This window comes from Leucopleurus acutus (genome assembly GCF_964270905.1).
Source record: "Leucopleurus acutus genome assembly, chromosome: 6".
Classification (NCBI taxonomy): Eukaryota; Metazoa; Chordata; class Mammalia; order Artiodactyla; family Delphinidae; genus Leucopleurus; species Leucopleurus acutus.
The window spans coordinates 111,523,187-111,551,138 of NC_139149.1; the positions used below are offsets into that span (position 1 = coordinate 111,523,187).

Here is a 27,952-nt window from a genome sequence, read left to right on the forward strand (position 1 = left end):
CAATCACCAGCAGGTTCATTTCATTTATTCCATGGTGTGTGTGTGTGTGTGTGTGTGTGGCGCCCGCGCTGCTGTGTATTTGGAGTGTCAGGCAATTTGATGACGGTGGGATCATCTCTGGTTCCTGTAAGCCTCTCTACTAGCTTAGTCACCTGGAGTGAGTCTCTCAATCTGACTGCCTCAGAAGGCGGAGATCAGCTCTGTAGCTCCTGGCACAAGTAAGCAAAGATTAACAATAGCCACCACTTATGAAGGGTTACTGTGTCTGGCGCCTGAAACTGATTATCTCGTTCAATCCACACGGCAACCTGAAGAGGCGGGTGCTACAGTATAGTATGGCCAGTACCAAAGAAGAAAGAGCCTCAGGGAGCTTAAGAGAGAGTCCAGGACCGTGCAGCCCCACCGGGGTCGGAGTCGGGAGCCGTGAATCCAGAGTCTGCGCCGTCAGCTACTCGGAGCTGTCTTTCTCGGAGCCCGCCGCGGGAGGGGGTCAGCACGCGCTCCCCTGGGCAGGGCGGGCGGGCGGCGGGCAAGAACAGGGACAGAGCCGAGGCCCGCAGCCCGCGTGGCCGCCGAACCTGAGCAGCTCAGCGCAACCGCCCGACTACTGCGTCCTGCCGTACCCGCCCCCTTCCCGGCCAGCTCGCCGACGTTCCGCTGCGCCCCGCGCAACCGGAAGTGGTCGGACCCTAGGCGGAAGGACCTGGCGGAGCGGAAGTCACTCCGTGAGGCAGTGGTGACGGCGGCGGCGAGAGGATGAACAACAAGTTCGACGCGTGAGTGGCGCGTGGCCGCCTCCCGAGGCCCCTTCCCCCAACCGTTCCTCGCGTCCGCCCCCGCCGGGACCGCCGGCGGCGCAAACTGCGGCACCGGCCTTCCTTCCTGGTTAGGGCTGCGGGCCGGCCGGGCCTGGGCGGCCGGCGGGAAGGAGGGGTTTGGGGAGGAGGGATGCAGGGGTCTCAGGGACCCCAGGGTCATATGGACCCAAAGCGAAGTGCGGGGTCCGGGCGGGAGGAGGTGGCCGTGCCGCCTGGAAGGAGATTTTCGGACACCCTGCCGGGCGGGTGCGGGTTGCCAGCTGCGTGGAGGGGCGGAGACCGGAGGTTTAGGTGTTTCCGCAGCCTGGCTGCTCTGCTTCTGCGCCCAGCTTTTCTCACACACTCCCTCTGGCCTAGGCAGGTCATCTCTCCAGAGTCTCAGTTTTCTCATTCGCAAGGTGCGGACGGTAACAGAGCCCATGTCGTAGAGTTGCGAAGATGCAATGAGGTAACGTGGCTGCAGCGCTCAGCGCAGTGGCTGTTCAGTTACGGAATTCTCATCTTCCCGAGACTCCTTCCTGCTTCCGTTCTCTTCCCCCTCCTTTTCCCCTCTTCCAACACACTCTCCAAGAGCTGCTCAGTTTCTTGCCCAACGGGTATACTTGTTATTGCCTCCTCCTGCAGTTCTGTATGTACCCTATCTGTTTGATTTCTAGTTCCAGCATCAAACAATTGGGAGGTGCAGAAAGGAAATACAAAGTATTTTTGCATATTTCCCTGCAGCAATTGTATCTGGAGGTAGATTATGTTTTGACTTTCTTCTAGTAGTCCAGTAAATCTGTCTTCTTTTCCGAAGACCTAGATTTCCAGTCTCAGACCCACCAGTTACCAGTTATTTAACATTAGAAAAGTTACCCAGTCTCTGAGCCTCTGTTACCCAAACCGCATTAGTTGTTAGTGCTCTGCTGCTTAGTGAGTGTGATAAGGATCAAATCACATTCGGCGATACTTAAAGGTACTTTAAGATATAAAGTATCTTTTTAAGATATAAAGTACTACATTTAAGATATAAATGTAAAGTGGAATTACTATTAGTTTAGGTTGTGACCCACTGTTGCCCATGGGAAATTGGAGTTTTTCCAGTACCTTGAGTGCTGGTATGCAAATTCCAAGGTCCTGGACTCCCGCACTCCTGGCAGCTCCTCAGGAATGCTTCCTGGTTGCTGAGAGGGCTCTGCTACTTGAAAAAAGTCTTTGGGAGTTTGCTCCCGCCCCCACCCCCCGCCCAGTCGTAAGCCCTGCAACTCCTAACTTAAGATCTAAGTCCTGCCTCAGAGGAGCTTTCTGCCAACCCTGTACCTCCTTCTCCGCCGAACTGAAGAAATCAAAATTTCACTTTAAGGAGGTACTTCATGGGTAATCTGGCCCAGCCCTACCCAGATCATTTGGAGGTTCGCAGTAGCTAATTTAAACGTGGCAGTAATGGCTTCCACGGGCATTTCGCTAATTTTCACATATTATTTCTACTAATTCTAACAACCCTGTAAGGGGGTCATGTTACCTCCTTTTACAGGTAAGGAAAATGAGACTCTGAGATTGAATAACTTGCCCACAGCAACGGGAAGGGCCATATGGTGAGATTCGAACCCGGGTTTGTTGTTTAACATTTGTTCAAGCACATCTTGACAAAAATTGAACCTGGGCCATTTTTAATTAGTTCTAATTGTTAACTATTCATTATACTGAACATCTGTCTTCTAGCTATGCAGGAAAAAACCAAAGCTGTCTTTCATTCGAAATTAGCAATTGAAGACAGCACTCCAGCCCTTAGTTTTGTTTTTGTTGCCTTTGTTTTTCATGCAAAAAAGTGTGCAGTTTTTAGACCACGGCTGCATATTTGGTCTCTGCATTCTTCACCACATGGCTTCTAAGGACATGTTCCAGTTTGCCAGAGTCCTAAAAGTCCAGTGCCTGGAGTTGAGTACTGTAGTCTAATCTGACGGGCTCAGATTAAAGAGGAGCTCTAGTCTCCTTTTCTGTGTGGCCTTCTATGGACCTAAACTAATAGCCGCCACCCCCCCCCCCATCAAGTCATTAGCTACCATTGCCATTGATCGTATTCATATGTAAAAGCCTAAGATGCTTTCACTATACTTTGGTCCCTACGGTGTTGAGCTTGGTTTTCAAATCTAGATGCCATATTTGATTTTGTCCCTATTCTTTTTTCTTAGCCTTGGCCCATTCTTAATTATTGTCCGAACCACTTATTCGACATTCATCCTAGTCTGCCTCGTATTGCTTTGATCTTAGAAATCCATTCATTAAACGTGTTTGCTTTCTGCCACTGCCTGATGCTGGACATGTAAGGATGAATTAGACCAAGTTCCTACCTGCAGTGAATCGTCTAGTTAGAGTATGAGGACATACCTGGGCAAAAGCTTGGTGAGCTAATTAGGTGCCACTCAGCCTGGACAGCTTCAGATGCTAATTGCCTGCCTAAGTGTATTGAGCACTGATTTTTCTGTCTGGATTGTATCTTTGCTTCACATCCAGCTTCAGGCTGGTAAGAGTAGCCTCCAGAAGACAGGGTGCAAATGCCTTGCCTTAAGTGTAGGCTCAGAGAGCAGAGTGGTTGCTTAGCTCCACCCTCAAGAAATGACAGCATAAGATGAAGGTCCATTAGGGTTTCCATTTACTATCTTAGAAGGGAGTCGGGAGGTGGGGTCCAGGGATCACAGTAGCATTGTTTCTTCTCTGGCATAATTATTTTTGTTATTTTTCTGTTTCCTAGTGGTTAGCAGCAAAAGCACTAAAAAGAAAGGCATTTATATGCTTCGCTTGGGGCTAGAAAAATGTAAGATGCTGAGGTGACTGTGCCCCTCTTTAACCAAGATTGAAGGGAAAGGACCCCAAAGGATATAGTGGGGAGTTGGGAACTGAGAAGAGAGAAATGATGTGAGTCCCTGTGGTATGCCCTAAAGAAGAGAATTAGGAGCTCTCTTGGGCCTCAGCAATTTTTAAAAAACTCATGAAATGTTCCTAATCAGGAGACAAAAAACCGGCCATGACAGTACAGCTGGGACAAGTACAAACGTTTATATGGGGATGTTCAGAAGAGGGAATCCCAACTCAGCCTAGAGAGAGATCAGAAAATATTTTCAAGAGAAAGTGGTCCTGGACTTCCCTGGTGGCTCAGTGGTTAAGAATCTGCCTGCCGATGCAGGGGACACAGGTTTGAGCCCTGGTCCCGGAAGGTCCCACATGCCACGGAGCAACTAAGCCCATGCCCCACAACTACTGAGCCTGCGCTCTAGAGCCTGTGAGCCACAACTACTGAGCCCGTGTGCCACAACTACTGAAGCCCGTGTGCCTAGAGCTCGTGCTCCGCAACAAGAGAAGCCACCGCAATGAGAAGCCCACGCACCGCAACGAAGAGTAGCCTCCGCTCGCTGCAACTAGAGAAAGCCTGTGGGTAGCAACGGAGACCAAATGCAGCCAAAATATAAATAAATAAATATTTTTTAAAAAGAGAGAAAGTGTCCTTAGTCTGAATCCTGAAGGACAAGTTAAGTAGGGGAAGAGGAGCTCTCTGAGCAGAGACCAGGTGATGAACACAACAGAGGGCTGAGGTCGGGGACTGCAAGTAGGCTGACCACTGGAGGGAAAGGAGTTGGTTGCACCATGCTGAGGTCAGACTGCGTGTCGGGTATTCCATAGGTGTTCTTATTTTTCGTTTTATTTTATTTTTGGCTGTGTTGGGTCTTCATTGCTGAGCGTGGGCCTTCTCTAGTTGCAGGGAGCGGGGGCCATTCCCTGTTGCGGTGCGCGGGCCCCCCATGGCGGCGGCTTCTCTTGCTGCAGAGCACGGGCTCCAGGCACGCAGGCTCAGTAGTTGTGGCACACAGGCTCAGTAGTTGTGACCCGCGGGCTCTAGAGCGCAGGCTCAGTAGTTGTGGCGCACGGGCCCAGCTGCTCCGCGGCATGTGGGATCCCCCCGGACCAGGGCTCAAACCCGTGTCGCCTGCATGGGCAGGCGGACTCTTAACCACTGCACCACCAGGGAAGCCCTCCATAGGTATTGTTAAACACACAGTATGCTTGTAAATGTTGTGGGACTTGCATGCCAGACAGGTTCCTCTTGAAAAGGAAACCAGACCAGCTCAAGTTTAATGAAGGGGAAGGGGCATTGTAAGCACCATTAGGTCTCCCAGGAGTCCAGGGAGGGTGAACCAAGCCAAAGAGATGGCAGCATCACAGAACCATTCTCCTTTCCACTCTCTGCTCATCTGCTCATCTGCTCATTCCCTTTGCCCCTACTGACTTTCTGTGCTCTTGCTTGTTGTCTTTATTCCCTCATGGCTTTTCTTGTATGAGACTCATATGACTCCCTAGTTCCTGAATCCATATGATCTTTCATCTCCTGGATGAAAAGCCGAGGGAGGAATTGGCTCATAATTTTGAGCGAGCCCCTGAGGCATCGTTTATTGGCCAGGCTGGGCCACCCTTTAGTCTGGTGCCCTTCCTTCACAGTCATGTCTTGGCCAGGGTGGGGTTGGGGACGGTCATGGCACCATGCACGATCTCGGGAGTATATCCTACAGCTAGGGCTGTGAAGTGGGCAGAGCAGGCACCCCAGCCCATGCCTAGACCATCCATTTTAACATTTGAGCACTTTTTATGTGGTAGGCACTGGGGATTCATGGGCAAAAAGAAAAACAGTGCAAAAAACTTGGTAGCATGTTTCTGCATCTATAAGGTAATACAGGCATACCTCTCATTTTACTGCACTTTGCAAATACCGCTTATTTTCTTTCTTTTTTTTTTTTTTACAAATGGAAGGTTTATTGCAACCCTGTGTAATTAGTGATGGTTAGCATTTTTTCACAATAAAGTATTTTTAAATTAAGATACATACTTTTTAAAGACATAATGCTATTGCCCTCTTAATAGACTAGAGTACAGTGAAAACATAACTTTTATATGCACTGAGAAACCAAATAATTTGCATGACTCAATTTATTGTGATATTTGCTTTATTGCGGAACCAAACCCACAATATCTGTGAGGTATTCCTGTATCTGAGTTACAATTTGACCACTTCTAGTACCTTCCCTGAGAATTGCCAGATTCCATTTGACTGGATATGGCCGGAAAAGTGATTTCAGAAAAGATCTGGAAGTTAATGGTCCAGCTCGAGACTAAACAACATTCTTACTATCTTTGTGAATTCACCTTCCATTTATCTTTTTGTCTGGATCTAGTGAACTTTAGGTTCACTGAAAGCCTTAGTATTGTGTTTTGGGGGGTGGCAAATTATGCTCAGAGACAGGTTTTCTTTGCCAGTAGTTTATTTACCACAGATTCATTGTGGGAATTACAGTAATTTCATAAGCCAGTAGCATGCAGATGCCCCTTATTAAGCTAATAAAGAAATAACATACCATACTCCAGACCAATGATAGGTTAATCACACTGTTGTTCCACGCAAGGGAAGATGAATAAAGTCCAGATGTAGTTCAGTTGTACCTCTATATGAATTGGTACTGGATGAGATGGCTTTGCCAACCAGCAGCTGAAGTCCAGCTGCCAGCTCAAAAATAAAAGTCACTTGTTGCTGGAGCACATCGCTAGGAAACTACAGCACTGGTGTTGATGGGCAGGCTGATCTCTGTGGGGCCGCTACATGGTTTGTCACCACTGCTAAAGGAGTCACCTCGACCACAGGAGGAACTAATGTCCCTTCTCTTCCTGAGACTGCTGCAGGGTTTAACATCACTGCCAACCAGGAGTGAGTGGCTTGAGATCTTCAGAGAGCAGGATGAGCAAAGGATAGCTTTGCCCGGACAGAGACGCTTGGATATTCCTCACACAGCTCTCAGTATTTATAGTCTAAGTGTCCCCTCGCCGTAGTTCCTTCTTTATTTGTTCCTATTGATAAGGCCCCAGCGGTGCCACTCGGCAAGTGAGCTGCTAGTGCTTAACAATGAAAGCAGATGAGATGACATCCTAACACACTTCATTCTTTTATTAAAACAACTTTACTTCTAAAAACAACTTTTTTTTTGTCTTTGTCATAAGCAGGTGGATTAAAATATCTTCATTTAAGTCATAAATAAGTGGATTTGAAATCATAGCAAACCACTACACAACACTTAGGGTGGTTTCACTGCTTCTGAAAGGGTGGCACCTAAAGTACATTTGACTTAAAAGGCAAGAAGACGTTCCTTTCTTTTCTTTTTCTTTTCATTTAACATCAATTCAGCATCTTCTGGTGCTACATGTTAGGGCAGCATCTTCTTGTCCTAGATGCTGAAGATACAAAGATTAATAAGACACTTCTAAGGGCCCCCTCTAGTAGGAAAAACAGATGTGGGAGGAATGGTACCTTAGGCTGAGGGGGTAGTGTTTGCAAATAACACAGATGTGGGAATATAGGTTGCTTGGGGAGGTGGGAGGAGGGAAGGAGGATGCCAGTTGACAGCAGTCAGATTCTAGAGGATCTTATGTTTCACTGTACTTTATCCTGCATGGTGGACATCAAAGGGCAAGGGACAGTTGAGAGTTTTAAGCATGGAAGTTAAATGATTAGATTTGCATTTAGAAGGAACATGCTGGTGGCAATGTAATTGAGATGACAGGGGAAGACGGCCTAAACTAAAGCAGTAGCAATGGGGAGGGGTAGGAAAGATGGTTAGAAGGAGTGGCAAGAAAGAAAAGTAAGTTTTTTAACTTCATTTGAAATGCCAAAGCAGTTATTTAATCCAGAAATTCTTCTCATTATTGACTATTTTTGGCAAAGAAAACAGTCCCTTTCACCGTTTACCTCTCGCTTCTTTGCACAGCCTTTTAGAAAACTAGAATGTGGAGCTTTCTGGAATTCACAAGTTAGCTGATGGGCAGTTTCATTTTTGTTTAATCCTCCTAATTGCCACTCTGCATTCTTTGCCGTCTCTCATCTCATGTGCACCTCATTGCCTGTATCTTTAAGTGACTTGGGGTTGGTTTCCTGGTAGTTCATTTGACCTGGTGGCTTTGTTAGATAAGCAGGAATCAGCTCAGTCATGGAGTAACGTTGTTTTGCCTTTCCATTTAGATTGAAAGATGACGACAGTGGGGACCACGATCAGAATGAAGAAAACAGCACACAGAAAGATGGTGAGAAGGAAAAAACGGAACGAGACAGGAGTCAGAGCAGCAGCAAGAGGAAGGTGAGTTTTGTGCTGCATAGATGTGGTTGCCTTTGGACTTGAGACTTGGTTATCTTGGGAAATCTGGAAGATGCAGATTAACTTGATGGCATCCTGTTTTGTAATATCTGATTTTGTTCTCAAAAAAGGTTGTTGAATCACTGGAGTTCATTTTGGGACTTAGAACTTTTCCCTTGCCACACGATCTTGAGATGCTGCCTTGCTTTCCAACATTCTCCTAGCCTGAGGTAGGGGAGATAAACCCTGGAGTTTAACAAGGATGTTAATTGCTTCAGAAGCTGCTGCTCAGTATTTCAAATCCTGCACATCACTTAGAATTTTTGACTGTTTAGTTAGTAATAGTGTGAGCTGATTTATCCCACAATATTGAGTACCTTCCAGATGCAGGCATTTTAGGTGCTAAGAGGACACAAAGGTGAATGAGACTGTGGATGAAGGAGTTTACACTTAACAGTACCAGTAATACTAGTAGCTGTCATTTATTGAGTACTTACTCTGTGCCAGGCATGGTGCTAAGCACTTTACATCTGTTAATTAATTTGATCCTCTCAGCAGCCCCATGAGGAGGTGGTTATTATTTTCCCCACTTTGCAGATAAGCAGCTGAGGCACAGACTGGTTAAGCAGCTTGCCCAGCGTCATTAGCCAGTAAGTGATAGGGTGTCATAGAGGAGGCCGACTTGGCCTGGGAATATGTTGAGATAAGATACAAACATAAATATCTATGATAGGAATTAGAAAGTTACGAAAGCATTAAGACCAGAGAAAATGTTAACAGGAACTTAGAATCAGTTAACCACTAACTAACTGTGTCAGCAGAATCTTGAGCCCACTGTAGGTAATTGAGGATGTATCCTTTTTAAGTGTGGAGGTGGTAAGGGGTGACACTGTAAAATGTTTTCTCAGTCTCAGAGCATGTGAAAAATGCACAGATTAACACACCTTCTTTAATTCACAGGCTGTTGTCCCTGGGCCAGCAGAGCACCCCCTGCAGTATAACTACACTTTCTGGTACTCCAGGAGAACCCCTGGCCGTCCCACCAGCTCACAGAGCTACGAACAGAATATCAAACAGATTGGCACCTTTGCCTCTGTGAGTACTGGGTGGTTTAATGTAGCGAGCCTTGGTAGTACACTCATGCCTGTGTTTACATCGTTGTGTATATATACCCTCCTGGTAACACACTTAGGATTCTGGTTTCCGTAGTTGACTGACCTGAGTCTCTGAAGTCAAATTGGCTCGTTCTTAGATTTCTCATTACACGTCCATAGGTGACATACGTCAGTATCAGTAAGTATGTGAATTGTGGAACTGGTCAGAAGGGGACAATACAGAAATACAGGCTTGTTTAAGTAGATATTTATTGAGTCCTTACTGTGCACAAAGTGTCATGAGGGATACAAAATTTTATAGTACGTGGTGTCTGTTCTCATGAAGCTTGACAATAAAGTTGAGAATAAAATTAGAGTTTTTGTGTTTAATAATCTCCCATTAGGGTTCTGGATATGTTAGTGATTATGCGTAAAGTAGCATCTTTCTTCTGTGTTCAGAAAGAAAAGGAAGTCTATTTTTTGTGGGTACTGTCAGTACAGAGAGCCCACACTCTGTCTTATCTCTCTCACAGGTAGCTAGAGTTGTGTACCCTGAGAAGCTGTCTGCAACTAAAACCAGTCTTGTTCAGTGAAGATTATTATATATTTTGTAGGTGCAGTACAGTCAATCTCTGGGCCGAATCAAATGCAGGATTTGTTATTTTCTTGAAATTATTGAGGTATTTGTCCTGTTTAAAATGCAGACACTGGAAAAGAAAACTATAATAGAAAATAAATTTTACAATAAATCAGTAAAGAGGAAGGACACAATAATAGGCACTTTGTGTGGTTTCCTTCGATCGTTATGATAGCCCTATGAGGTCAGTGATGTTATCCATATTTTACAAATAAGAAAAATGAGGCTTGGTTAAGTATCTGATCTGAAGTCTCAAGTCTGTGATAATTTACTTAAGTGAAGGAACCAGTATTGAAACTCAAGTTGGGTAGGCTGTAAAAACCACCTTCCAAAGCCTATACTCTTTTACTCTTCCATATACCAAAATGCATGCCAAGAGGCTCCAGTTTTTTAAAATGTTTGTTTACTAGAAGCAGCTATATTTATCTGTTTATTATTAATCAGATATGCATATATAACTGATAATCAGATCATCTGATTACTATGCTGAGTTGATATAATTTCAGCCAAAAGCAAAGATCTTGTTTTAGTTGGCCTGTGCTCTCTTACCACCAGTAAATTTAGGCTTTTGAATTATTAAAAATAGCTTGCGCACTGGTACATATTTGGTTCAAGAAATGTTGAATGAATTCAAGGCACTAATAGGGTTCTAAAATGAATAAAAAACCTTGCCCTTAGGGAAATAAGACATGCCCAGGAATTTCCAGTACAGGGAGGCAGTGGGAAGTGCTGTAAGAAAGGCATGGCTAGAGTGCACTTGGAGTGCAGAGGGAAGGAATTAATTTCAGCTTGGAGAAAGCCTCTTTGGGAGGAGATGGGTTTGAGATTGAATTTAAAGAATTTGAACATGTGATAAGAAGAGGAAGGAATTCTTGGCAGAGAAAACAGTAGAATTAAACTTAAAAATATCCATGTAGTCCTTAACATTCCTGAATCCACAGAAATTTTGATGGCTTGCTAGACATTACAGGTTAAATGGCAGCCATCATGTTGTAAACAACTGGTTAAGCACTCAGAGGATCAGAGAAGAAACTGAACTGGGGAGGAAGTTTTTGTTCAGGAATTTGTTCAGTTATTTTAGCATAATTATAACTATTTCTAGCATTTTTCTTTCCCTCTTAAGAAAGGTATATATGAATTTACCCAACTTGCTCAAGGAGGGTTTTTGTTTTCTTTTCTTTGGGCGTATATGCTGAGTTGAACAGTTTGTCATCAGCATCATCTTGGGTTAATGCTTCTTTATACTCACCAATGTCATGTAATTCAAGGCATTGGGAAATGCCTCACAATATTAAATTCCTCACAAAGAAATAATTACATTGTAAAACCAGTGATGCCAAAGCAGTATTTCCCATTTGTCCTCAATCCTAGTGTTTGACAACATTTAAAAAGTTCTTGAAGTTAAGGTAACTAAGAAAGCCGTGTCTTGAAATGGAAAGAGCATTGGACGTGGGGATCACAAGTGCCATCTGTTCTACTGCTTGACTTTGTGGGCTAGGGCGAGTTCTGAAACCGTTTCCTCAATTATAAAATGAAGAAGGTAGTTGAGATGATTTCTGAGGTCTTTTCTGCACTTCATATTCTGAGTCTAAATGTTTATTTTTTGGTTTCAGTTGGGAGTTCCAAAAATGAAAATTGCCTTAAGAGAAGGAAAAAAGATAAAAGTTCAATACTATTTCTCGATCTGCTTACTATTTCATCTCTCTTATGGTTTGGATATAGGATTCTGGCTATAAGATTATATAGGATGGCTTTAAGATTGGTGGAGACCAAACGGTTAATAAAGCAATGCTCAATTGGAGGATTGAGAATGGTTGGTGTACTTTGTCCCCACCACCCCCTCAAGTCCTGATTCACAATGAGCCATGGTTTCTAGTAGGCATACTTCATTTCTTTGCACTGTGATAGGGTGGGAAAAGATTATTGCTCATCGTATGCATATGACCACTCACTGTCCCAAATCACTGCGTGTAATTAAGCATGGCAGTGGCTGAGATGAAACACTGCATTGAAGTCCTACAGATGGCATTCATTGCTAATTTCTTTGTAACCTGAGACATTTCCCGTGTTCCTGCTCTCTAGAGGAGTGGAAGGCACAGCCATTTCACACAGCCTGAGGTCTGTTTCTCCTCAGGTGCTATCCATATCTGGGAGTATGACCTGAGTCTCTGTCTGCTTGGTACCCATTTTCAGCTGCGCATTATGGAGTCTTGTTTCATGTTTAATTTAGAGCCAGCAGTGTCTTGGCAAATACCAACTGTTTCTTCAGACTGTTCCACATTTTCTCTTTCCTCCTGAAGTGTGCACTTCACTGGCCGGTACTTTGTAGCTGTTCTCCATGAATTGCAGAGGAATAGGGAAGTAATCTCTCCTATCAAATCACTAGTGAGAGAAACAGAAATGGCATGCTGAATATAAATGAGCATACATTTTATAGAGAAATGCGTCTAATTTTCTAACAGGACTGTGAAGGAGGAGCAAAGAGAAAATCTCTAGCTAAGAAAAGGGACCTAAGTGAGAGGCTAAGTCCTGCTTGGTGTTTGGGCCGTCCTGGCCTTAGCAAGGGCACCGTGGTGTGGAGTAGTGCATGTGGTTGATTCTGCCACTTAATGCTCAGTAACTAAGCAAAGCAAATGCATTTCATTGTAGCTAATGCTATATTTGATGGTAAACATCTTCGATCAAGAAGTGCAGTTTGGGCTTCCCTGGTGGCGCAGTGGCTGAGAGTCCGCCTGCCGGTGCAGGGGACGCGGGTTCGTGCCCCGGTCCGGGAGGATCCCACGTGCCGCGGAGCGGCTGGGCCCGTGGGCCTTGGCCGCTGAGCCTGCGTGCCTAGAGCCCGTGCTCCGCAGCGGGAGAGGCCACAGCAGTGAGAGGCCCACATAACGCAAAAAAAAAAAAAAAAAAAAGAAGTGCAGTTACAGGGCTTCCCTGGTGGCACAGTGGTGGAGAGTCCGCCTGTCGATGCAGGGGACGCGGGTTCATGCCCCGGTCCGGGAGGATCCCACATGCCGCGGAGCGGCTGGGCCCGTGAGCCATGGCCGCTGAGCCTGCACGTCTGGAGCCTGTGCTCCGCAACGGGAGAGGCCAGGGCAGTGAGAGGCCTGCATACCGCAAAAAAAAAAAAAAAAAAGTGCAGTTATAAATATAAGTCATGAGCATGTAATGTACAGCACAATGACTAGTTAACTCACACAGTTAATAATACTGTTTTTTTTTTTAAGTGATTTGGTTCTAAAGAAATACATTCAGGCTGAGGTTATGTGGCATTTAATCTGTCTCAAGACTTAAGTGGTTTTTATTGTGTAAAAACAAGGTCCTCTTACACCATGTGATGATTATCCTGTGATTTCTGCAGGAGAGTATGTATTGACATTAACCAACTAAGGCTCCCAGCTGAGGCTGGCATTTCTCACCTAAAGAGTTTATTCTTGTATCAACAATATTACATTACTCTTTTATCAAAATATACAGTATGCTTTCCTCTAATATGCCTTCCTTCCCACACAGTCCCCCAAATGAAAACCGAACCTCCAGAAATTAGAGCCTCTAGCAGAGTGTCTTCCGTGTTTATGCTCTTCTCTTAAATAAATCTCACATTCATTCAAAGAAGCACAAGAAACATCTTTTCACTCTGCTGTCTTCTCACTGCAGGTGGAGCAGTTCTGGAGGTTTTACAGCCACATGGTACGTCCCGGGGACCTGACAGGCCACAGTGACTTCCATCTCTTCAAAGAAGGAATTAAACCCATGTGGGAGGTGAGGACTGAAAGCCTCAGACTGCTTTTCTGAGCAAGTTTTTTATTTTAGGGGTTTTTTGTTTGGTTTGTTTTTTTTTTAATTTTTAAATTTTTTTTTAAAGCCATGTCAAAATTAAAAGTATTTTATAGTTTTCTCGGGACTTCCCTGGCAATCCAGTGGTTAAGACTGTGCGCTTCCACTGCAGGGGGTGCAGGTTCGATCCCTGGTCGGGCAACAAAGATCCTGCATGCCTTACGGTGCTGCCAAAAAATTTTTAAAAATTTATTTTAATTCTAAAGAGTATTTTAAAGTCTTCTCTGAAAGCTGTGTCACTATTTGGTCCGTTGGAAATGGGACCTCTAGGAAAAGGCACTGATTCCATTGTTTGTCTGTGTGGATGGTTTTCAAAGATTGTTTTATCACTAAAATGGTATTATAACAACATTAAAGGATTTTTAAAAATTACTCTTCCCATAGAACTGGTTTTGTGTGTGTGTAATATATTACCATAGGGTACATATGATTGAAGTGAGTAAAAATAAGCTTATGGGCAGCAACTGGAGACCCAGAGCCGAGCTCTATGATCTCTTTGCTGTAACCCATCTTCTCTATTCTGATGCCAGAGTGTTTTTCTAGAAGACAAACGGGATCACCCACACATACCCCAGTTAATAATCTTATGCAGCTCTCCATCGCACACACGATCTTGCACCTAATTACCTCTCAGGACTTGTCACCCATCATCTCTAAGTCCTCCCTTCACTGTAGCTAGACCTTCCTCTTTGCGTCTCTGTCTCACAATCAGAGTTTGCACACTGCCGTGTTCTTCCCAATGCCGGCAGAGCCCTTCACCTGCTTTACCTGGCTAACTCCTGTGTCCCTCAAGACCCGGCTTAAATGGTTTCCTCTTCTTGGGTGTTTCTGTCATGTTCTTTCTGAACTTCCTATGCATATCTCTGTTACAGCAGTACTTGTCAAACTGTACTGCTGGAATTAATTTTCTTGTCTATCTTCTTCACTAGACTGGATCTAGGTAGAGACTGTGGCTTCATGTCTGTATTTGGGACATGGTAACTCTTGATAAACTTCTGGCGAATGAAGTAAGGAAATCTGTTTGAAATCTGACATTTCATTTTGATATAGTTCCGAAAAAGGATGATGATGATTATTATTTTCATTTTGGCGTATATTATCATTTTGGCTACGCTGCGGCTTGCGGGATCTTAGTTCCCCCACCAGGGATCAAACCTGGGGCCCCGGCAGTGAAAGTGCCAAGCCCTAACCACTAGACCGCCAGGGAATTCCCAAGAGAGGATTATTTTTAAAGGGTCCGTTTGGCCATTTTTTCCTATAGAGTTGAGTAATTGGGAAGCAACAAGACTTCTTAGTGATCAAGGGATCGTTGGCCCTAAAGCAAAAGAGCTGTGAAACCATATTTTAACTTTAAATGCTTTCTCTCTTTTCACAGGATGATGCAAATAAAAATGGTGGCAAGTGGATTATTCGGCTGCGGAAGGGCTTGGCATCCCGTTGCTGGGAGAATCTCATCCTGGCCATGTTGGGGGAACAGTTCATGGTTGGGGAGGAGATCTGTGGGGCTGTGGTCTCTGTCCGGTTTCAGGTAAGCCACCCCACGGGCAGATCTGCTCCTCATGTTGCCTTTACTCTTCTCACTGCCTCCGATTTGCTTTGATGATTCCTTCTGTCGTTCCTCCTGTAGGAGGACATTATTTCAATATGGAATAAGACTGCCAGCGACCAAGCCACCACAGCCCGCATCCGGGATACGCTTCGGCGAGTGCTTAACCTACCTCCCAACACCATTATGGAGTACAAAACCCACACCGACAGCATCAAGTATGTGTTGTGGGGGCTTGCGGGGGGCGTGTCCCTAAGTTTAGCAAAAGTAGGTCCTTAGTTGGGCCCAGAGGAATGTGGTCGTACAGAGACTGACTTCAGGAGAAGGGACAGACCAGTCTTCCCCTAGTGCTTCTGGCCACCTGTAGCAGTTCTTTGCTGGCAAGGTTCCCTGTCCACCTACACTGTGGGGTGCTTTTTATGAGAGAGAGCCCTTCTGCAGAATCCCAGTTGCACTGCCTGGGCTTGCTTTATTCACACAGGCTGTCTTGTCTTTCATGCACTAACCACTGTCGTAGAATGAAAGACAAAGTGCTCTTCTTTTTCTTGCTGATTTTTAAGATAATTTCACTGAACAGTAAGGCCCTCCTCCCTGTCTGCCCCTCACTCCACTTTTGCATGTCTTTTTAACCTGTTAGCTTCAGTCTGTTTTCTTTGTCCTGGGAAATCGACTTCGTATCAGGAGTGATGACTCCATTTCCTTGTGTGTAGAGCTGAACTCGTAGAGGAAGCAGAGTAGCGTGTTTGTGGGAGTAGAATCTAAGGGGAGCATGGATGCCAAAGGGGAAATTAGCTTTGCAGTCTACCTAAGACTCAAGGAAGTGGAGCTGGACGTCCACAAATGAGAATCACTGGCTAGGGTTGCTCCTTCAGTGATTGAATGTCATAAATAAATCCAGGTTATTATGAAAACGTTGTGGGGAGTGGCTGTTAGATTTTCCTCACAACTGGAGGGAGAGCGAGCCAACTAGGAGTCAGGACTTGGAGGTTTAGTTCTCTCCTTTGACTCTAATATCAGTGTGTGCCTTTGAAAAGTCTCTCTGCCACTCTGCTTCAGTTTCCCCATCGGTAAAATGGATAATAACGCTTTACCCAACAGGGTTGTTCGAGGCTGATTTAATCTTTGTAATTGAAGGTCCTCAGATGGAGAATGCTCTTACAGGGCCAAGTATTATTGCTCTCATCGTCATCATTAGTAATAATATCATCATCCTGCTTATTAAAAACATTACTAGTAATGAGCCCAGCCATGGTGTTCAGCAGGCAGACCATTTGGGAGTCTTTTTCCCCTGAATTTACAGATCGTATTGTGGGTGGAACTGGCTTAAACTAGCTAAGCGCCAGTTTTTAATTGGGAATGCTGCCATAGGAGGTGGTCTGTATCGCATGGCTGGGTGTGGCTCATTGTCGCCACCAACAGTTATTAGCTAGCCATTACCCTGATTGCTTGCCTCCGGTCCCCGGGTCAGCATTGTTTTTCTCTAGGCAGATTTTTCCTATTCTTTGTTCTGGAATACAGGTAGTTTCTGCCCTCCAGCCAGACTCAGTCTAGGCTGGAGAGACCCACACCTACCTTTTCTAGGACTCTTACATTCAAGGTTCCCAAATGCTCCCCACCCCCATCCCCCCCAGAAGCAACCTTTTCACCTGGATAGGAAAGGGAAAGAGGTATTTTTCAGCTCTCCCCTCTCCACTGTTCTCCCGCTCTAATACCCTGAAGCAGTTCTTCCTGACTTTTGTAGAAACACGTACAAGTCCTTAGAGTCTAGGAGAGCCTTGGGGCTTATTGCCTTAGCCTGCTGCTTGCTGCCTTATCCAGAGGCCTGCCTAGTACTCCAGCCCTGCAGCTGCAGGGACCAGAAAGCCCTCCTTGATACCTAGATGCTACTTTTCCTCGCGTCTCCCTCTCTTTCTCTCCCAATGTGCCAACATTTTGCACTTTCACTAGAATGCCAGGCAGGCTGGGCCCCCAAAGGCTCCTTTTTCAAAACCTCTGGAAGCCGCGGTTGAATGTGCCGTGACCCTCTCCCTCTCTGGATGGCACCGTCACTGAAGCTGGCATCGTCGGAGTCTCTTGCTCTGTTGGCGCGCTACCTGGAAGACCCTTCTGTCCCGGACAAGAGGAACCGGAAGAGCATTTTATGTTTTAAGAACAGGCTGACACGCAGCAGCTACAACAACAGCTGAGATCACTTAATAAATGGTGCTAAACTAGCTTGTCTCATGCTCTTGCTCTTTATGGTGCATCAAAGAAGTGGCCTTTCAGACTGACTGTCACCATATTAAGGAATGGCACAGACTTCTCCGCGGAGGGCCATCCGGGGAACGCAGCCTCATTTCCATAAGCCCATTGTATAACGTCACATGGTATTTTGTTCCAGTTCTGCTGAGGTCCGACATAATGAGGTGATATCTAGCTCTCAAAATGAGACCCCATTTTTTTGGTATTTGAATTTTAGTTTCCATCTAGTCATGCCGATGACCAGAACAGAGTGATTTCTGACTTAGAATTCAGCTTGAAAGTCCGTACGGTTGGAAAGGGGGATCCTTGGCCTTTGCTTTGCTGACTTTGTATGTCTTACTTCAAAGAAATCTCTTGCTTGGAGGTAAAGCCCTGCTTCCGTCTGTGTGCGGCTGTACGTATAGAGCTTCCTTGCTTTGTGTTAATGAAGTTTACTCACTGTGCTAAAGCCGCCCAAGCCACAAGCTCTTTGCCAGCCTTCTCCCTTCTGCTGTCCCCTTAGAGCCAGATCATCTTCCTCTTTGAGCTCGCCCTGCTTGCACGGTCTCAAGGTTCTAGCCCTTCCCTTCCTCCCAGTCCCCAGGGTTGTTGTGCATCAGGACCTGGGGTGGGGAGATGTCTTTGTCCTGCTTGAGTGTGCTCCTTAGGGCATCTGACCACACATAGCACATACCAGCCCCTCATGTGCTTTGTGGCTTGGCATGTATGTGCTACAGCTCGGCCTTCAGGCCCCTAACCTGCATGTAGAATTTCAGCAAGCCTTACGTTACTTTAGGCTTTCTGAGGAGCTACCACCAAAACCAGAAGTGAAACACTTGCCCGCACTAGGCCAGGTTGCCTGATCGCGCCTGTGAAGGTGGCTGTGGGCGTAACGTGGAGTTTGCCAGAGTGGCTGTGCGCTTCCATTATGGCAGCAGCGCCCTGAGCTATACCATCCTCACTGACCATCGGGCTCCACGTGGCCTGGGATCCCACAGAACACACACTGGGACTAGAGCGCCTTGGGCTCAGCATCCTGGAGGTGTTCGTGTCGTTGCTTTTTTCTGTTATGTACCCCAAACTGGGTGAAGGACCTAGAAGATGGAGACTTGTTGATGTATGGAAATGCCTGTTCTCTCTGTTTCCAGCGTTTGTCAAAGAATTACCTTCTGTGGCCCTTTCCCTCTTGCCTTCCACTATAATGTTACATGTATTGACCTTAATTTCAGCTAATGTAACTGGTCCAGGGGATGAGCTTGATGTCACCTTCCAAAGTAAGAGTTGATGAGAAAGCCCCAAACTGACCGTGAGACCCCTGTGGTCCTTGCCGCGTCTGAGCAGAAGCCGGAACTGCTCTGCTTGTTCTGCCCCTCGTGGCTCTCCCACAGGTGTGGCTCTGTTTGAGCCAAGGAACTGGAGCTGCTTGGACTTAAGAATTCCGGGGAAATGAGGAGGAAAGAGCCGCAGTTCTCTCCCAGCTGCTCTGGAGATTAGGGCTCCTGGAAATGGTGAGGGGAATTCTTTAGGGGTGGCTTAGATTTCTCAGTCAAGCGTACCTCCACCTTGCTCTGTTTCAGTCCAGTCTCCGGTGTCCTTTTTCAGCTATCTGGTTTTCCCAGGCTTCCCCTGATCACACTGCTTGTGGCCTTTTCCTGCTGCACTCGCGAGAGGCTGATGCTGCGCACAGGGCGTGACGAGCTGCTTTGCTGCAGAGGGGATGCTGCCTGCTGCCTCGTACCCTTGCTTATTGCCAACAGTTAGCCCCTTAAGGGTGCGTGGGTCCCACTGTGAAACTGGTTCAGTCGAGTGTTAGCTCAGGGGTGTGGCTCTTTCTAATGAGGCCAATCATAGCTGAGATTTCAGAGATCTGGGTCCTTGCAGGCGTCAAGTGATTCACTGTATCCGCCACTTTGAGGACAATCTCATAACACAGCCAGACTTGCAACCCAGAATCACGGGACCACAGGATAAGACTTGGGGCGCAGAGCCATATAGAGCAGCAGTGCCTCTTGTGAGGAAATTCCTCTTTGGAGTAGTCTCTTGAGTCCCTTCGTGCCTCTGGCCTGGAATGGGAGAGGGAAGACAGGGCCAGCTGCACTCAGTGGGCCACAGTGTTGGGAAGACTGACCAGGCCCCTCTGCAGAGAGAGCTGAGGGTAGGTGACTTCTCTTTATTCATTTATTCTAGAGGAGAAATGGGTCGAATCACGGGGACTTCACCACATCTAGATTTCATTGTATTTAAACATTGAACTTCGTAGGCAAGAACCAACCATCCCTTCTCTTGCCATGGCTAAATCATAGCCAGGTGGCACTGGGTCATACCAGCATAATTGCTGGACTTTGCATTTGTGAAATGTTCCCCCATGCTGATGTTCAAGGTAAAGCCCAGACTAGCAGGAGGCCAAGTTCGTCCATGAGTATGAGGGCCAGCTGAGTGCAAGGCTGTGAACTGAGATTTGGGCCAGAGTAGGGGCAAGTACAGAGTTGCACAGAAATGAGCTCTCTGCTCTCAGAGTTTGCTTCCTGGTGAGCGAGCTGGCAAAGGCGGTCTTTAAAGGACTCGTGGTTGTCCTGTCATGTGAATCTGTTTAGAATGCCCTGTAGGCTATATTAATCTCACGGTAATTTAAAAAGAATATTTTTTTAAGAAATTCAATTTACGTGACAGTTTTAACATGTAACTTGTTCTTTCTTTACCTTTAAAAGAAACAAGTTTTAATATTACTAATATGCCTGATGGAAAATAGCTAGAACATTCGCACCTAGTTTTAGGCGTTTGATTTGCCTTAGTCAAGCATTGGCCTGTGAGAACCAGCGATTGTACCAGTGACTCTGACCAGCTATCTTATCTCCACTGAATCCATATGAGGAAACTTCTTTGCCCACATTCTTCATGTTGAAGTTTTTACATATGAAGAAAATACTGCTGAAGAAAATGGGAGGGCAGTTTAATACTAAACTGGATTAGAGGGGACTCTGACATCCACATTTCTGAAGGTTCTTGACACAGAACTTCTGTTTGGACTAGTGTAGGGCTTTCTGGAAACAAAAGGATAAATGAGGTGAAGCTTCAACACAGCCATGTAATTTCTTGTTGACACCTAAATTGCTTAAATAGAATTTAAGTCTCACCTTTAGAGCAAGAAAGGGGTTTCCTGGGTCGTTGCCCAAGCGTCAGAGTTTGCTTTCTCCTTATCTCCATTTGTGAAGAGTGAAATGACCTTCTGACATCACTCGTGGACTCTCAAAGTTCATCACGTTACCATCTCTCCAGAAGGAGCTGTGAAGCAGATGTCTTTCTGTGGAAACTGAGTTTGTGAATTGATAAAGACTGGCATGCTTATTGGGTGCTCTTCCATTTTCCTTCAGTTAACGTACCTGTATCAGTATTTTGGCAGTACTCTCTCTGAAGAAACCATTAACTTCAGATCAATCTCTTACTCTGAGAGATACATCATTAACTTATAAATGCTGCTGTTTACAAGAGGGAAATACTAATGAAACTGATGTGAATATTGCCAGGAAGAATGAATTTGTTGTGCCAGGTCTCTGTATTTAATCCCTTCCTATTTAAAAAAAGAAAAGCTATCTGTAGGAGACCTACTGATAAAATATATTTTAGTGGTCGTAATATTAAACCTGCAGTGAGCTAATAATTTAGCACATTAAACCCTATATGTTGTCACCATGGGTATATCACCCCTTTAAACCAAGAATGGAATAATTGACAGTAAGGAGTTTTAGATTTAAAGGCACCAAATTACCCATTTTATATATAATTCCCAGGGAAGTTACCTGACACTTTGTCCCTAAGTGGCTGAAAAATGGTTAAGGCAAACAGGAAGGACATAAGCTCCTCTCAGAAAACTTGAGGTGTGTTAGGGCTTCCAGATACACAGGGGATCTAGCTTTCTCCTGGTTTTTGGCCAGCAGTCACCAAGGCCCTGGTCTTTGTGGAGCATCATTCCAAGAGACTCTACCCTCAGTCACATTTCTTATCCCTTTCTAACTCCAATTTCTAAATTAAGTTAATAAGCATTAAAGTTGTGTTGAGCATTGGCCCTTGGAAATTTTGAGCTGCTGTGACATAATACAACTTAATTTTAAGATAATAGTTACTTGGGTATTATCAGAAACACGTAACCTGATAAGAATTTGGGTCTGAGTTTAGAAGGGTCAGAAGGTTGGAAATACGAAAGCAGATGAAGTGGTGTAATTTCCTCATTGCGTCTTTGGACATTGTAATGCTGTTGGGTACCTGCCTTTACCGTCAGGGTGAGGCCTGATGAAGAAAGATAGTTTCTGCCACCTGTCCTCACGTCCCCAAGGCAGAAAGCACGGCTGCCCTTCGCCTCAGTGAATTGGAGATGTCTCCCATGGTGGGTGAGCTTAGCTCTGACCTCACTGGTCTCCCCTGTAGACTTGTTGAAGGAGTGGCTAGAAGAACGTGCAAATCCTCTAGGGAGTAGTAAGGGCCAGACTTAGCCAGGAGACGAGCCAGCTGCCCCTGAAAGGTGCCGGCCACCCCGCTAAGCTGAGAGGAAACTCTAGGAGGGGAACCTCACTGCTGTGCTTCCAGGTATCAGTGGGCTCCACTTGACCTTGAGGGTATCTGAAATGGGGTGTGGGTTTATCTTGTCTGTTCTCTCTTTGTTAAAAAGTCTTTGATCTGAATGTACTATTGTGTTTTTTGTCTCTGGTTTGCCAGGGCCTGGGAGGAGTTTCATGGCCTGGTGAACAGCAGCGGCCGCTGATCGGACGCTCCCCCTCTGTCTCTCACACTCAGGGTAGGGCCTTGTCTACCTTCTCTGTAACCTTGTGACATACCTCTCAACCGTAGGACCCTCTTCCCAAGGGGATGCCCTCTCCCCACTTGTCCCCAGGCTTGCCTCTGCCAGCATTGAGCCTGCTTCAGCCCCTCCTCATGGACTGATGCCACAGTCTCAGAGGAAACCGCTGAGTCCAAAGCCACTGACCTATCCTGCCTGGGTCACATGTCTCCTGGTGAAGCCCTGGGCAGGTCGATGAGCCTCGCTACACTTCTGTTTTCTGATTTGGAAAATGAGTTTCCACGGACTGACATGTCTCTGGTGTCTTTGGATGCCAACATTCCATGATTAGAAATGGCCCAGAGATCCATTTTCTTTTGCCTGGACGTGGCCATTTTTAAGCCGTCTGACAGTGTCCTGTGACTAATAGGACAGTTCCACAGGCCACAGTATGGGTTAGGTGAGAGGTATGTCTCGTTTGCTGGTGGTATTTGTCAGTTGTGAGGAAACAAGTGATGGAACTTCTGAGTTTCAGCGGTTAAAGTGAACTGGGGGTAGATGTCAGGGCTGTGTAGGAGGCACGGTTCCAGGTTGTATTGTGGCTAGACCACCACGTGTTTGCTGGCAGAGAGAGACCCTGGGATATCGAAGGCTGGGTCAACTGAAGCATTCACTTTAAGAATATTTGTATTTCAGTTAAGGGAGTTCCAAGTCCATGTCTGTATCTTTAGCAGAAGGAGTTGAATTGGGTAAATTTACTCTGGATGAGAGGAATGGATAAAAGGATGGTATCTCCACGTGCCCGACCCGAGGGCACATTCCTGGACAGTAACTGTCCCCACCCCAAACCCATCCCTAAGAAATGGAGAATTTCTAAAATGGAAAAGAACATGTCAGCTGTAGTAGCTGCTTCAGAACTCCCCTCTCCCGGGAAGGAAGGGAGGCTTTTTCAGGAATAGGAGACCTACATTCCTCAAATGAGCTAAAGAGATGGCATGACACTGTGAGGGACAGAAGCGGGTGGCCAGGGGTCTGAGTAATAAACAGTCCCAGAATTCCTATACACTCATGCCACTCATATCTGTTTTTTCAATAGTTTAATTCCTTTATTATAAATTCAGCTTCTAGATGATAACATTAGATTTTCAAAATTGCAATTTAAAGAGTTTCTCTGTATAGTCAGTATAGAATTCTGAGATGGATGAAAAACATGTATCAGCTCTAATACTGATACATTGATGTGTAGGCTGGAAAGCAGCAGATACTCAAAATAAACCAGTTACATTCCCAGAGGCCTCTGGTGCTATAGTGGATGTGTTGTAACAGCACTACCATAGTTAATTCTAAGGTTCCTTTTCTTTTGCTTTTAATGTCCCTAAAATTGGGGTGCTTACAGTGAATGTGATAAGAAAGGTTTTTGTCGTAGTTTAATGGGCAGCCTTTACCTCTTAATGGTGGTGCCTTTAAAATTCAACAGCATCTTAGGTTCCATAAAAAAAAAAAGCTTTAAAATGAAACTGGAATAGACAGAATGGAAGATGTAAAATTATTCCCTCTCCCCTCAGCTAACACTAAACTCCCCAGGAAAAGATCTTTGAATTGCTTTGAAAAGTCATATAGTTGCGTAAGTTGCATAATTGCTGTTTTGTAGTCTCTTTGTTCTTTTTGTTGCCCCCCCGCCCAATATCTTTTTTATAGGGCAGATTGAAGGGAGCATTCATGGGTTAGGTGTTCTCCTTGAAGCACAGACTTGGGAGAATGAGAGGAGTATTAGAGTCTAAACAAAAAACCCAACTCACTTCATTGTCCTAACAGACTTGAGAAAGACTTCATATTTCACCTTTATTGATTTAACCTTGTAAGTGGTAAAAGGGGTGTTCCAAGGAGATGCGCGTACCCAGCTTGTGGTGGTTTGAGCTGCCGTTTTAGAGGCCCCAAACTTCAGCCTGCTTGTCCTCCCTCCCTCTCCTCCCTTCCAAGTAGATCACTATCTATGAAGAAATCAAAAACTGCTATTTAAATAATTCTTGAACCACAAATACTTCTCCTCAATTTATCTGATGTTTTGTGACGTTACATGTGGCTGCTAATATTTTAGGAGTGTGTCATTTGACCTCTATTACCATTACAAATAAACATTGCCCTTTTAACCATGGCTTCAGTAGAAGTCCCAGTTAGCTGCTGGTTTGGGGCGGTTGGGGGGTGGGGTAGATTCTGGGTCCCTGCATGTCTAGGCTGACATGCACAGAAGCAGTGATCTCTCCTGATGGAGAATGAACTTGGTGTGGTCACTCGGTGGAGATGAGAGATTGAAGTTTGCCCTAGTAAACCTAGGGGGTTTGCAATTTTGTTTGCTTTGCAGGGAGGGAGAGAGGAGGAAGCCAGAGCTGGCCTGGGCCGGACAGCTGGATAGCCAGAGAATGATTCCCTGAAGACCGTGATGTAAAGATGTTATCATTTCCTTCTAAACGATCTGTTATATCATTGAAAGCCATTGAACAAACCCAAACCCAAAAACCTTCCCAATAGTCTGCACATTGCTAGGTGCTTGGAGGGTCTAGCTTTCTGGAGCTCAGTCTAGATTGTCTAAATTTTAATTTGCTTTTAAAAGAAGAGAAGCCCATCTTTTAAAAAGAAAAAAAAAAGAAAGAAAAATTGCTTGTGGCCTCTGCCACTTCCTGTCTACCTTCTCTCTTTCTCCTAATCTCTCTGTGCCCTGCAGCCTGGGGTGAGGGACATAACTGAGGATTAGTTCCCAGCTGGTTTGAGGTGAACACATTCCTCAGACTAAATTTGGCACCAAGCTCTTCTCAACCCACTTTTTTTTTTTTTTAGAAAGGCTGGACCTGAGCCGCCAGCTGCCACCCGCCTGCTTCAGCCTGTCATTGTCAGGAGCCTGTTGCCCACCCTCATTGCTCTTTGTTTTTCTTTATATCAGACTCTTTTTGGAAAAACTCAGCTGGATTCTCCTGGCTCTGTTACTCTGTCCCTCCCCATTTCCATTTTACAAATAAACCTTAGAATGATTCTGACTTCTTAGAGATTTCTGACTATGAAGAGATCTGTGGCAACAGAATTAGAATCAATATTACGTATCTTAGTGGGAAGGTGCTATAGAGCCCTTCAGCTTACCTGCCACCAGGAGGGTTTGTTCTGGCCCAGCCCCAGCACAGTGCAGGAGTTCTCCAGAACGTAGGTGGCCTGCGTATGGTGATGATTAATCCTAAAGATTCTCTTCTTTACATCACTAAACAGCAGAAAGGGCTGAGTCCATATATTTGCCTGCCATCTCTCTTACTCCAGATAAGACAGATAATTCTCCCACAGTCAGAAGATTCTCTGACTCTACCTTCCCGCACCCCTGGCTTTCTAGTCTCCCTGCTGGTTGACTTTTGTGATCCAATTGATCTGTGGGGACAGAGATGGCATCAAAGGGGAAGAAGGAAGCAGCAAATCCTTCTTCCTGACCACTTCTTTGTTATTAGAGGTGTCCTCCGTTGTGCAGACTGTCACAGCACAGCGTCCCTACGGGGACTTAAATAGCACACCTCAGTTAACGCCTGCTTTTCTCTGTCTTATGATCAGATGCATTCTTATTCTTTGTTAGCTTCTTGCGGCCCCTCAGTGGGGTCTGCCCTTTTGAAAGGCCCTTTAAAAAGATGATTACCCCACTAAGTTCTCTTTGTGTTCAGTCTTCAACTCCTTAGATGGAAATCATTGAAATTCTCAATAGCATTGATCATTGAGCTGCATGGTCATGTATGTCAGTTACAAAAATACCAGTGGGCTTTTGAGATAACATCAGTTTCTTCCCAGCCAGAGTTCACCCACGCCAGCTCCATCCAGTTTCCCTCTCAGTGTGCTTGTCTGCAGTTATTCTCTGTGTAGTGAGGGCTGTGAGTTACTGTCAGCCTGCCACCATCGTGGAGGAGAATCTGTTAGCCAGCAGCAGGAGAAAACTGCTGTTTGGCTGGGCTGAGCATATTCCTTCGTCAGTATTAATTCATTCTGGACCAATTGCCAGATACCCAATCAATTGTAGCAATTTTAAGACAGGTCAGTTAAAACCAAAGCTTCTAGAATGTTCCATTAAAATTAAATGGAAGAAATCATTCCAAAATCAGGTTAATGAGAATTTTTCTGTCTCAAAATTTCAGACGAGTTTAAGTCTGAAGCACTGGGCCAGAGCAGTAGATGCAGTGACCTGTAAAGCCCCTTCCAGCCCTGAGATTTGGGGATTAAAGTGGCGACGCGAACTGCCAAGGTGTTGTTGGATTACTAGGCTGGAACAGGAGAGGCACTAGTGGGCGGCCAAACCTGTCTGCATCCAGGAGGAGGCAACTAAGAAGACATCACAAGATCTGTTACACACACACACACGCCCGCGTGTGTGCACGTGCTAAGTTTCTAAAGTAAAGTGTACTCAGGTTTCACCTCTTAGAATATCCTTTCATAAGCAGCTATAAGTTTTGAACCAAGGGATTTTTGGTTGGTTGGTTGATTTTTTTGAATATGTAATACAATCTGTCGTTCAATTTTTTTTAAAAAATGCATGTGCGTGAGTGTGTGTTTGTGTGTAAGAGAGAAAGAGGTTTGCGTCCCACTCTTTCTCCATCTGCCCAGCTTCCAGTGTCCCTTCCCCTGCCACCACACTGCCCCAGGTAACAGCGTTTTATTATGTATGACTTCCTTGAGGCAGATATGAGCCTTATTTCCTCACTCACACAGGAGGCAGCATATCAAGTCCACACACTGTTCTGCACCTTAACGTTTTCAGTTTCTCTTGGCGATCTTTCTATATTAGTAGAGAGTTTCTTTTCCTTTCATTTTTTTTAAGCTGCACAGTATCCCTTTAATATTTAGTCCCCTATTAATTTTTAGTCCCCTGTTCACACGCGTTTGGGTTGTTTCTGACCTCTTGTAATTGCAGCCAGTTGAGTCCAAGTGGCTGAAGGGACTCGGGAGGCAGGTTGCTGTGTTGGCATTAGATGAGCAAGGAAGGAAGGTCCTGGCGTGTCAGGAGGGCCCGAGAGCTGCCGAGGCCAGGTTTCCCCGTGTGTGTGTGTGTGTGTGTGTGTGTGTGTGTGTGTGTGTGTGTGTGTGTGTGTGTGTGTGTGTGTGTGTGTGTGTTGCCTAGAGATGACCTGTGTATTGAATGCTCTCTTTTCTCCCATTTTTTTTCTTTCAGGGACAATTCAAGCTTTCGAAATACAAAAATCACATTGTGAAAGTACACAAGCTGGCAATAATCCTTTTCTGTATGTGTGTGTTTGTCTGAAACGGATGGGAGGTCTCCGGCTGACCCTTCCATCTGCTCACTGAGGGGACGTCCCTGAGCCTCGTGCTCCCCTTTTGCACTCATTCCTGGAGGACGGATTCCGCTAGACACCCTCCAGCATCGCTGACTTTATAAAGCGGAAAAAATGGAAAACGTGACTTTGTAATAGACAAACTTTTTTTTTAATGGGGTTCTGTTGGGGGAGTTCAGCCTTTCCTTTTTCTGTGTGCTGTCCAGATGCCTCCCGGGCACCCTGTCGTGCTCTCCTCTGCTGTACAAAGGGCGTCGTGACCACGTGTACAAGCCAGAGCTGTCAACTGAGCGTGATCAGTATTATGAATGTCTGTGCATCCAGGAAAAGCTTTTTGTTGGAGAGTCCCGGAATAGCTATAAATGCTGTCTTCTAGACCTGCCATTAAATTATTGGGACGTTTTGTTTATTTCACGCCCCTCTTCCCCCAAGCCCACCACTTTCGGAAAATGTGTTACTGATTTTGTATTGTCTCCTGCCTTATGCCCTCCAGTCTTCCCTCCTGTGGGACTCTTTCCTTTTAGGCACTGCTGCACTTAGAAGTTTAATCCAGTGGGCTACACTGGTTTCACTGAGGC

At 45.4% G+C, this 27,952-nt stretch overlaps 1 protein-coding gene across 3 annotated transcripts; it reads left to right on the forward strand.

The window, feature by feature from the left end:
• Positions 1–692: 692 nt before the first annotated feature.
• On the forward strand, positions 693–27,893 carry EIF4E2 (eukaryotic translation initiation factor 4E family member 2). Of its 3 annotated transcripts, XM_082840683.1 has the most exons (8): positions 693–776; positions 7,852–7,966; positions 8,924–9,058; positions 13,349–13,453; positions 14,904–15,056; positions 15,156–15,292; positions 22,005–22,083; positions 27,254–27,308. In XM_082840683.1, exons 1-7 carry the CDS (start codon positions 757–759, stop codon positions 22,048–22,050), a joined length of 711 nt encoding a protein of 236 aa, XP_082696809.1. In that variant the 5' UTR covers positions 693–756; the 3' UTR covers positions 22,051–22,083; positions 27,254–27,308. The 3 variants fall into 3 exon arrangements, with proteins under 3 accessions (XP_082696809.1, XP_082696810.1, XP_082696808.1); XM_082840684.1 differs by lacking the exon at positions 22,005–22,083 and having other exon boundaries at positions 27,254–27,893; XM_082840682.1 differs by lacking the exons at positions 22,005–22,083; positions 27,254–27,308 and adding an exon at positions 17,022–17,320.
• The last annotated feature ends 59 nt before the right edge of the window (positions 27,894–27,952 follow it).

Excerpts from the sequence above, each read along its gene's own strand:
- EIF4E2 (XM_082840682.1), top strand. The coding sequence starts at position 757 with ATGAACAACAAGTTCGACGC. Across the intron at positions 13,454-14,903 it reads GAATTAAACCCATGTGGGAG|GATGATGCAAATAAAAATGG; the intron begins GTGAGGACTGAA and ends CTCTTTTCACAG. Across the intron at positions 15,057-15,155 it reads TGGTCTCTGTCCGGTTTCAG|GAGGACATTATTTCAATATG; the intron begins GTAAGCCACCCC and ends TTCCTCCTGTAG.